General features: G+C 41.2%; 1 protein-coding gene across 2 annotated transcripts in view; it reads left to right on the top strand.

Annotated features, from left to right (window-relative positions):
* Window positions 1-12,149, top strand: part of ek1 (eph-like kinase 1) — a 109,565-nt gene that overhangs the window by 49,811 nt on the left and 47,605 nt on the right. For both annotated transcript variants that reach the window (XM_066646836.1, XM_066646837.1), the window contains exons 4-5: window positions 6,942-7,097; window positions 7,195-7,554. In XM_066646836.1, the coding sequence (XP_066502933.1) occupies window positions 6,942-7,097; window positions 7,195-7,554 (516 nt within the window). The remainder of the gene's footprint in view (window positions 1-6,941; window positions 7,098-7,194; window positions 7,555-12,149) is intronic.

Raw genomic sequence — 12,149 nt, 5'->3', positions numbered from 1 at the left:
AAGCGCCAGTGAAATGAGCTACAGATAAGGGAGTAAGCGGATGGTCCTTTCAAAAGTGCCTGTTTAAAGTTGCCAAATGTAGTCAATTTTGGGATCTTTGGGCCATTTGTGCACAGATGTCCAACTGTACATTGAATTATTGCAGCCAAAAACAACACACCTTTTCGTCATTTTGCATTAAATTAAATGCAACTTCTAGAGTTGTTGTCCACCATCTACGTCACAGGGAAGACACCTATTAGAGTTTCCGAACACCGTTTGGGGGGGGGAACCAACTTTTGGTTTTAAACCTTATTCATTGAATTAGTAAGAAATGTTTTCTGACTATAAATAAACACAAGTGAGGAACTCAAATTCCACTGTATTTATTTGTTGGACACTTTCATATCGCTGGTGCCTTTAAGTAGGACACATTATACCCGTTTTTCCAATAAAATGTTGGTCACATGCTTTAGTTACAAGATCAAACACCACAGCAGTGTTCTCCCCTTTTTTAAACAGCTCTGTTCACAATGACGGTTTCTTTAAATGAGAATGAGCCACAGCTCAGTTCAGCGCGACATCCCAGGAGTGAGGAGCAAGGAGCAGAATCCATTTATGCTGTTCTTTAACCTATTTTTTACTCCATATTCAGTCGGTAATCTTATCCATCTTCTCCACACACGTTGTTTTCATTTTGCTACATTTACAGGCCCTGTGCTGGGATTGGAGAGACTCAGACAAGGAGGTGGGGCAATTGTAAAGTGTCTGCACTGTAGTTAAGAAGCAGTGCAATATCAGGACAACTCATTTTAGCCCATGTTATTTGACATAGGCAGCCCATAAATAACAGACGTGGTGGCCTTATTTTATAGTGTGTGCTCCGAAATGTTCCAGATCCCCAAATTAATGTGCCCATGCACATTTTTAAACATATGACCCTTTTAAATGTTCAGATTTTTTTCAAAATTGTTTCATTAGAGTTTGGTTTAAATTTTAAAACAATCGATATTGTTTCACTGATTTATACCAATAGATATGTTTCTCAAACAGTTTGCAAGGGTTTTTAATGTATAGGGAGTTTAGACTTGTTTATTGTGTGTATGTGTGTGTGTGTGTGTGCATTATGATAGGGATCCTCTCTGCTGACTAACTGTCAAGGTGGCAGGTTGATGTCTATTGATCTGCCTCATTCATTATGGACTAGAAGCCGTGATCTGAATAAGAATTACACCCTCAGCCATTCATCCCAATGGCGCAGGCATTAAACCCACTCAGTCCCTTCAGTGTCTTTCTTTATTACCCACAACCACAAACTCTCCCTCTCTCGCCGTTCCCAAGCCAGGTTCGCAATCTCCTCGGACTCAAACATCACACTTAAAATCTATCGATTACTTTGATCAAAGATGCACCAACCACATGCGTCTAAATATTTGATAAGTGAGCCATCTCTCATCTGGTCAAGATATTTTCCTTTTATTGTTCAGTCCTCGGCTTGATTGAAACTTGGCTCTCAGGTCGATACGGCACTTTGGAGAGGAGGTGCTCAGAGAGGGATGCTGTCGGACAGATTGATTTCTGTGCTGTGCTCTTAAAAAAAGAAATGCTTCTGAAAGGTTCTTAGCGTGGATGGACATCACTGTTACACATTATGTAAAGGTTCTACAAACTTTGAACAAGTTTCCACGCAAAAATGGCACTTTTAAGCCAGTGTTTCTCTCAGTTTTCCACCTTGAGGACCCCTGTTATGTCCTAGAACAATTATCATAATTGTTTTTTGTAAAATATGTTTATACAAACGGTCATGTTCCTGTAGTGGGTCTTTTAATATTTAATTATTATTATATCCTTCGTCTGTTATTTTATTATTCTTTTACTGACATAATATCTTTTAATATTTGTGCTCCATGGCCCCAGAAATATGCTTTGAAGGACAATAACTGAAATCTTTATGTGATGAATCAAAACTTTCAGTGGAATGCTTGGTGTCACGTTTATTTTTAAAGACCTAGCTGTGTCATTATGTGCACTGACTTCTTGCTTTTAGTTGTGGCGAGTGTGGCATCCACAGCCTCGTATTTTTGGTTCGCTCCTTGAGAAACCTGACAGGTCCAAACTCAACAAGCTGCTCTAGAAATAGTGAAAAAGACAAAATGCTGAAATCCCCTCTAGGAAAATGTGGAACAGTTCCAGTCAAAGCCTCTCTTTTGAGACCTTTCCCTTTATATAGACCTTCCGTGACTGCCACACTCAAACGCTGCCTAAGTATGAAGGAATTCCTTTGCGCTCAGTTCAGGGTCAAACCAATTCTCCAGGACCCGTGTTTTTTAATGCCGCTGTTTTCTTTTCTTTCCTTGTTCTATAGTTAGCGGCTAACGGGTGCGTATAGAGCTGGCCTTGTTGCCGAGGTGCCGGCATTGGCACGTCAGGCTGGTGGGGTTCCACAAGAGGCCAAGGTTTCTAAAGTCTGTCAGATTTGGCAGCAGGAAGCGAGGAGTTAGAAAACCGCAACACACACACACACTTACACTTGTTTTTATGCAATGTCAGGACATATGTACATTCATATATGCAGACTGCATTTCCATGCCATATATGTAAATACCAGTATGTAAAATAATTTTGGATTAAAAACCTCACCCCTGTCTACTGATCTCAGCAGTGGGGAAAGCTCAGTGTTGTGTATATAGGAGCCAAACTGAAGGCCTGAAAAAGTACAGAGGAATCAGCCAATTTCGTTTGGTGTTATGAGGTATGGGACCAATTGTAAAGTCCTACTGGAAGTTCTCCACATGTCACTGGAACAAACATATGAATAATCGCAGTGTGTTTCGGTCAGAAGCAGCAGCTGTAGGCCAGGTTTCTTTACCGACAGAGTCACTGGAAAACTGCAGTACAATTTATGCTCCAATAAATATACATTTGTCTGAAAAACTTCAAACTAAACATTTAATTTAGAATAAACAAAATATATGAATTATTCTAAAAATAAAGCACTTAAACAGCCCACTAACAGCAACTAGGCACCTGACAACGCCACAGTTCTTTTTGTCAGCTTTGTACCTGAAATGAGACCACCTCTGCAAAGTGGTCTCTGTGCCCTTAGTGGTGTATGCAGGGGTTAGCAAGCTACGCTCTGAGCTGCAGCACAGTTTGGAGATTGGGATTTTAAAGCAGATGTCTGAACTAACTGATATATATATATATATATATATATATATATATATATATATTTTTTTTTTTTTTTTCCAACTGATGTAGCTGTGTACTAACAAGATCAAGAACCAGAGATCTAGTGATTTAAAGCCTGCTTTCTTTATGTTACTGATGGGAGGGCTGGGACTTGCCATAACTTTACATTACAGCCTGTAGAGGTAGGAACTGGCGTGAAACTATTTAGGTCAGCGAGCGTTCACGTTTTCATATTACAGATATATTACAGTAAGTCTGTTAGTAGCAAGCTCTGGCCAAAGTAGTGATTATAGGCACGAAGGGATAAAAGGTCTGCGTGTGTAATTGTGTTAAATAAGGGAAAGAAATATGTAGGTGTTGTACAGAGCTTATGTTCACAGTTGGCTCTCCAAACATGAGAAAACTGCAGCTAAAGCACTGTGAAACAGTTAATTGAAAGAGATAGGCGATTTAGCTGGCAAGTGTAGCTGACAGTTTTACTACTTTGGATGGTTTTTTATTGCATAAATTATTGGAGAACGCTCAGACTGGAAAAACTCAGTCAGTGTGTTTTGCCATAGACTGTGAAGAGTGAAGAACTGTGTTATTTCTCACTACCAGACAATAAAACCGAGCCTTTAGTTCTGTAATTGTGGTCTTACTTGTGGTGGTCTGTGTGGCTTCAGACTAGATTACAGCATTTAATATAAATTTCCTTGTCTTTAATCTTTCATAAAGCCTTCTTGGTGAAGTAGTGTAGAGTGTGTCTTTGGCTGTGTTGCTATTTGCCTGTCAGTTATGGGTTTTCTTTTTATAAAGCCTTTCATACTAGCAGCACTCAGAAAAAGTAGTTAAAGAGGCAAACAAGATTCATTCATTCATTCATTATCTGTAACTGCTTATCCAATTCAGGGTCACGGTGGGTCCAGAGCCTACCTGGAATCATTGGGCGCAAGGCAGGAATACACCCTGGAGGGGGCGCCAGTCCCTCACAGTACAACACACACTCACACACCTACGGACACTTTTGAGTCGCCAATCCACCTACCAACGTGTGTTTTTGGACTGTGGGAGGAAACCGGAGCACCCGGAGGAAACCCACGTGGACACGGGGAGAACACACCAACTCCTCACAGTCACCTGGAGCGGGAATTGAACCCACAACCTCCAGGTCCCTGGAGCTGTGTGACTGCGACACTACCTGCTGCACCACCGTGTAATCAAACAAGATTTTTTGTGTCCTATACAGTAATAAACCTAGAAAATAGTATGCACTTTTTTCTTCTTCTGTACAACACTTATATTTGTTTCTAGCTACATATAAATGGATGTGTATTTTGAGGTTTGTTGTGAACAGAAGGTTGCCTCATATCCAGCCTATTCTCCCATTCCACCGGTCTTAAATGTGGAGTGAAGAAATGAGACATTAAACTTAAAATCAAGTTCATGATTGATTTTAAAGCAGAAGATGTTGGAGTGAATGTATGTACTATGTGCAATGTCCATTCCATCCATTCCGAGCTGACTGTGCATATACTTACTGTACATGTAAAAGACTTCACTCGCATAGTGTTCTGTAATTTACCACAGAGTTATTAATAAGGGAAAACCTGACTGATGTCATTTTGGGTTGTTGCTAGTGCAAACGAACATGAAAGATGACAGGAACTGACTCACCCGAGAAAGATAAATGGTCAGTGATAATCAGTGAGAATGTCAAAGATGGTTTTGGAGGAACCCAGGAAAATGGAGAAGGATTATCACACACTCACCCAGTCACTCACGTACTCACAGCTGTGGAAAATTTCACACAGCCAATCCACCTATGTGCAATGTGCTTTTAGACTGAAAGAGGACACTGCAACACTTCACCATTACCACCTCCCCCCTTCCCCCAAGGCATTTATCCCAGGACGCCGAGATCCTGGAGTTGTGTGGCACCTGTTGTGCTCAACTAGAGGATAAATATATTTATATATTTATACCACAGTTTTACAAATCATACAGCAGCCAGATATGTCCGTATATATGTCAATAAATAAAGGGTGTTTCATAAAGTACACATTTTTTTGTCTGAAGATTGTCAACACTGTTCTTACCATTTTCGTTATCTGTTATCACTCCGATTAGAAGATCATTGGTCGTTTTTCCATTTTGTAGCCATGGAGTGGTTCCCTATCGAGCAACACATTCTTATTGTGAAAACTCCTTACAAAAACGGGGAGTGCTACGCAGAGACTGTCAGTAAACTTTGTGTGATCTTTGGATGTGGCAATGCCCGTACCGCAACAACAGTTTCGAGGTTGGTACAGAAATTTGAAGAATCTGGGTCAGTTGCAACCAGAAAATCGCCCAGTTCGAAACCGTAACATTTGAACACAACACAACATTGCAGTAGTGCAAGGCAGTGTGAAAATGCGCCCCGTGAAGTCGCTTCGCCGTCGTTCACAACAGCTGGGTATGTCAACATCTGCTGTGCATCGAATACTGAAAAAAGATCTTCATATGCACCCCTACAACATTCAGTTGACACAAGAGCTGAAACCAACTGATCATGCAAAACGGCGAAGACTGACTGCCTGCAGAGAAAGTGGTGGTGGTCATATGATCAATATCATTTTTCATTATTAATTTGAAGCATATATTGAATGAAATTAAATAATGCTTCAATTTTGGGTGTTTTATTACATTTTTAAAAACTGCGTACTTTATGAAACACCCTTTATATAGTCCACTGCCTGTATTGTGTTCCTCCCTCTGATCTGTTTTGATACATTTGATGGTTTTACAGGGATATTTTATTACAAATCCCACTTAAAAGTACATGTCAAAAGCCATGGGAAAAGGGTAGACATGCAGATCATTTGTTTATTATATATATATATATATACTCCCACTGATGGCATAACGTTTCTCTGATCATGTCATACTAAGGTGGTTTTATGTGCAGTTACTGCTGATGTTTGCCACACGTGGGCCTTTTTTAAAAGAATCCCAACATCAAGAGAAACATCATGAGAGTTAGTGTTAAAGAGTTTAGTACAATAACAGTTTAAAGGACTGAGTCTTGGCACTGTATGCTACTGGAATGAGGGCCAGAAAAATGTGGAGAAACTTGCCAGTGGGCCAAGGTGACCCAGCAGAGCTGTGGAGTGCAGGCGGCAGCAGCAGCAGTACGTCACCTGTTTCCCTGGCCATTAAAGAGGCCAGCAGAACAGTGCCCGACCCCTGAAATAAGGAAGGCAGCCACTGTGGAGGCAGCATGCTGTGCTTGATGAGAAGTGACATGTTTGAGACGTGTTTGCAAAAATAAAGGGTTTGCTTTTAGTTTTGTGGGCAGTATGGGAGTCTGGCGCACTGTCCCGAAGGTGCTGTGCTCTAATGCACGCGCGCACACACACACAGACCAATCAGAGAGGACACACTTAACCCAAGCTCTGCTCGCATAAACACGGGCACTCTATGGGCACGTGCCTGCCCCATCCCCAGCCCCACAGCCAGCCATGAGCTATGCTTCGCTGCACAATCGGACGAGAACTGAGCCGAGAGCTTCCCTCGAATTAGATCTGAGCAGCGTCCGGGCCTCTGCAGTCCTTATTTAGACCCGGCTTGCTTTCTCTTCTTCTTTTCTTTACAGTTCATTGCGGTCCAGTCCAATCTGAAGCACTCTACATCGTCAGTTTGTGTATTCTCTGTTGTGCTTTTTTTCCCTCTCACATCTTAAATTGTATAACTGCCCCACATTTTCTAACGGACGACTATTGTTTTTTTTTCCCCCATTTTCTTCTCAGCTTGTCGATCTGGCTTCTACAAAGCCTCTGCCATGGATGCGTACTGTGTGAAGTGCCCACCACACAGCTATTCTCATCAGGACAAGGCCTCCGAGTGCGTGTGTGAGAGGGGCTTCTACAGAGCCGAGACTGATCCTCGCTCCATGGCCTGCACAAGTAAGCTCAGCTCTTAAGTGTGGTGTCCTGAATGCTTAATATACTGAAGATGATAAGCAGTCAAGTGTTACAAAACAAATATGTGTATGTGTATCAGGACCTCCGTCAGCACCTGGCAACCCCATCACCACAGTGAACGAGACGGCAGTGACTCTGGAGTGGAGTCCACCACGGGAGAGTGGTGGGAGGGGGGACGTCACCTACAGCGTCCACTGCAAGAAGTGCTCAGGCGAAGGGGCTTCTGGAGCCAGTGGGACCGGGGAGAGGTGTGTACCCTGTGGTAGCGGCCCTCACTTTAACCCTCGGCAGTTTGGCCTGGCCCACCCTAGAGTTCTTGTTACTGAGCTGCAGCCTCGGACCAACTACACCTTCAGCATTGAGGCCCTGAACGGTGTGTCTGACCTCAGCCCCAGCCCCCGACACCTGGTGTCCGTCAACGTCACCACCAGCCAGACGGGTCAGTCTCACTCACTCACTCACTCACTCACTCACTTACTCACTCACAAACACACACAGTTTTCTATGCCCCCATGACGCAATTTAATTATTCATTAAAATCTCATTTTATAATATATTTTTTCTTACTCATAATTCAAACATAAGTTAAATGTAAAGAAATATTCACGGTAAAAAAATATATAATAAATAAATAAAAATAAACTAGTTGTTTTTAAAGGCTCAAGTTCACTGGCGTTCAGACAGTATGTTAATGAAATTATAATTTAGGTCACGTTCTGTTCTCATTATTCAGTAAAATCCAGATTACTGGCAAATTACTAGACTTAAACCTCCAAATCAGTCTTTTACAGTGTAGCAGTAGCTAATGATGGCATCTAATGACAGCAGACACTAAGATGGCATTAAATTTGACAGACTATATGCATTAGTGTCTTTAAAGCAAAGGTCTATTCACATTTTCCAGTTGGAATATGAACTGTCAAGTTGTTTCTAGCACTGTATCTGTTATGTAATATCATAATACTAAAGACCCTAGAGAAACAGTAGTGCCACATCGAAACATGCTCTTAGAAACTGAGTTACTTCAGGGACTAGAACAGGAACAATTATGCACTCTCCGAATCCTGAAATTAACAGGGAGAACAGGAAGAAAGTTTAGACACCTACTCCAGCTGGGAGCCCTTACTAAACCTCTTTTTAATGACACATCGCTGTTCTGTGTTTTGTCAGTGGTCTTGGATCCAAGCAATATAATATAACAGTCATAAAGCCACTGCGTGTAGCTTGAGGGTTGTTGTCTTTTTTTTTTTTCCTTCTTGCAAATCACGTTTGAAAATGGGAACCCATCTGGGATTCAAGCTGTTTACTAAAGGATTAGCATGAATCCATCGTACCTTTAAAAAAAAACAACAACAACAAAAAAAACAACAACAATTAGAAATCCCTGGCGCACCATCTGAGTATGGAGGGTATGCACATGAATACAAGCTTGTATTTTGTGGGTCCTGTGAATGGCTTTGGCTTTGTAGGTTATTAATGCATAATCACTGCTGCTTCTGTAATGGAATTCCAAGCCTCAAACACATTTTCTAAGCCCTTCTTAGCAGCACACTAGTGTTTCTTGTGTATATATATTGAACCTGAAGGTTCCAGTTGTGAAGCAAATATTCTATTACTAGATATGTGTTTTAAATTATATTTATATATAAATATGGGCCAGGGTCCAAAAGCTTTGCATTTAGACTGAGGATGACTTTACCAAGACCATCTATCTATGAGCTGTCTGTCTGTCTGTCTGTCTGTCTGTCTGTCTATCTATCTGTCTATCTATCTATCTATCTATCTATCTATCTATCTATCTATCTATCTATCTAGCTATCTATCTAGCTATCTATCTAGCTATCTATCTAGTTAGATATCTATCTATCTAGTTAGCTATTTGCTAGCTATCTAAGCCAATACATTTCAGCATACAGGCCTTCAGGGTCAAAGGAACATGGATCCAGCCTGGTTTATAAACACAATGACACCTGTTTCTTCCAATTAAACTTGAGCAGTTAGGAAGTCGGATAATCAGATGTTCCTATGTACTCAGTAGGCATATATTACATATACTTTGTCCACTTGATATTTAAAATTTGACATAAGCTGGGGCATATAAAACATGGAAAAAAAATCTGAGAAATGTCACAGTGTAGTACAGTTCATGGCATTCACTCATGGCCTGTCTGTGTGTAGTAGTGTTAGTTTTATAATCTGTGAAGTGCACTATGTAGGGAGTAGGGCATGTACTTGGATTGTGGGACAACAATGTCACTACCATACTCAAAAATTGACTGGTGTTAAGTATGCATTGTGGATTTTTTAGTGAGCTCAACTTTGAGACTTGTAACTATGCTACATACTACACACCAAAACACTAGTTACAATTAGTATGAAGTGAACACCTGGGATGAAGCTTGAGATTTACCTATAGCCCACACCCAACCCATGCCCATGACACGATTTATTGAGATAATGGTGTCATATCCTCGTATTGCTCTTCCGTGCCAGGGCTCGGACAGAATGAGCAAAGCAAGTCCAAATTAAATCAGCAATAAGGTTTGTAATGTGAACACAGCCATCTCCTTTCATACGTTAGTATTAGTGCATGGTGTGTGTCTGACAAGCTTCAGTGCGTCAGTGCCTTTTACAAGGACATATTTATTTAATAGAGAAAATATATATATTTTTTAGCTCTGTCGTGATGATTTATCCATAAGAGGGACTGAGATGTAAAGTGGGTGTGGGTTTCCCATGCCTTCAAGGGTTTGTGGTTGTGTGCAGTGAGCAGATGTGACTCAGCCTCCTCCTCTCTGCCTCTGCCTTGCTCTTTAAGGCTGATCCTCTACTGTGCCCTCTCTTCATCTCACACTGTGCTAGAAGGGGGCTCTCTTAGCCTTCCCTTGACCTCCTGATCCACACCCAGCAGGATTAAGAAGAGGAGGGACATTTGATTGAGGCATACCATATATTTGAAATCTCAGGCCTCACTATTTGATTATTATGTAGTTCTTATGGAAATGATTCATCACTTCAAGGTATTTCAGCAGAGTTTGAATGAAAATGATAATTTTGAAATGTTTCAAGGTTTTTTTTTTTTTAACAAAAATGAAAACATACAATAATAAAATATATGTAGTGCCATTGTCACACAGCTGCAGGGTCCTGGGGTTGTTGGTTCAAGGCCTGCTCCAGGTGACTGTCTGTGAGGAGTTTGGTGGATTGGCCACTCACAAGTGTCCCTAGGTGTCCGTGTGTGAGTGCATGTGTGTGTGTGTCCCCACCAGGACCCTGAACTGGATAAGCGGTTACAGACAATGAATGAATTTATCACCAAAGTACCTGCTCAATCCATCAATGGTGTGGTGTCTGAATAAAATAGTGGAAAATGACAAGTGTATTTTACTGTACAAATATCCCCTAACAACAAGACATGAAATACCCACAATGCACTGGGTGATGCATCAGAATGAGTACTGTTGTATGATGATGTGCCTACTAAATGTATAAAAATATCTAGATTATATTCCTTATAATGACACTCTGTATTCAGTGTAGAGAATAGGGATTAAGGCACTGTTTGTAAGTGGAGGAGTAAGAAGAAGGACAGAGAAAGGAAGAAAGCTGGGGGCATGAAGGGGAAAGAGAAAGAGAGTGAGAGGTAGAGAGAGAGTGTGAGAGAAACTGTGAAAGAATGGGGAGAGAAAAGCAAAGTCATTGAAGGAGAGATAGAGAGAGGGAGAAAGAGAGTGGAGGGTGAGAAGGAAAGTAGGAGGGAGAGAGGGAGAGAAATAGAAATTGAGGCATGATGAGAGGCCGGAGAGAGCGCACTGGACCAGGACACTCACATCAACAGCCTCTCGCTCTTATGAGAGCCGACACTGGTGTTACCGTGGAAACGGCACCCGAGGCGTGGATGGAGGGAGGAGAGAGCCACGGCGGCTGGGCCAATGCTCCAAGTGCTCGGCCTCTCATGTGTACCGTTAAAATATTCAGGAGACGGCTCCGAGTGCAGCCAGGCATGAGTTTGTTTTCAGTATATGTATCTTTAATCACCAAGGACATGATTGAAATCAGATCTATAGCTCATATGTTTCGCTTCTGGTCTGTTTACGTAGCCGTTTGTGCTGTAAGTATTTCTGTACATCCTCATACAATATACATGTGTATTAATGGCAGTTTGTAATGAACATTGGTTTCTTCAGCACATACAGCATGCATACATTCTTTTTTTCAGTATATGTGTCTTTAATAAGAATCTAGACCTTGAGTGGGGGTCAGATCCATAACTGGTAAGGCAGTGTAAACAAACTTAAAAATCATCATGGATACAACAGTATATACATGTATTGTGCTTGTGTGGTGTGTCCCGACTAATTATAAATACATGTGTGTGTGTGTGTGGTGGCCTCATTTGTAAAGATTTGTCCATTGGCTCATGCTGTATGCCGGGATTAGGCTTGTAATGATGTAACATGACACAATGCATCTCGAAGCAGAACAGCTGCATTTTTTGAAAACCAGAGCTTGCCATCGTTTTAACTTTCAGTAGCACGGCCCTCGTTAGCATTGAAGCTGATTCCATTCTGCAGTGGAAACCGAAGGGGAGACTGAGGTTGGCCTGTTGTGTTTTAAATCCAAGGTGTAGCAACATTTTGTTTTCCCTGTTTTCTGAAAAGCTGACAGATATGTGCCTGGTTATTTATGTTTCTATGAAAATGGCCTAAACATTTATGATGTTTCAACCTGTGTGTGAAAAGTAGACCATTCAGGGTCTCTGGGGATGTGTTTACTATATTTCTAGGACAACAACACAAAAAATTTGATTATTATTATCGTTATTATTTATGTATAGTTATTTAAATATTATGGGAAAAAATGGGCAGGAGCTCTGAATTCATGTGGTTAAAGGCAGCATCGACGATTGTGGGGAACTGCTGTTCTCTCTGGTTTGTTAACTTTCAGAAGCTCAGCGTCTTTTAAGGTGGAAGTGTATGCTTGAGGAAAAGAAATGACTGGTGTTTTTATGTGGCTGATGTTTTTTATTCACTG

The sequence above is a fragment of the Hoplias malabaricus genome, chromosome 1 (assembly GCF_029633855.1).
Source record: "Hoplias malabaricus isolate fHopMal1 chromosome 1, fHopMal1.hap1, whole genome shotgun sequence".
NCBI lineage: Eukaryota > Metazoa > Chordata > Actinopteri > Characiformes > Erythrinidae > Hoplias > Hoplias malabaricus.
Note: the sequence above shows the minus strand (reverse complement) of the source record. Positions and strands in the feature narration are given on the sequence as shown.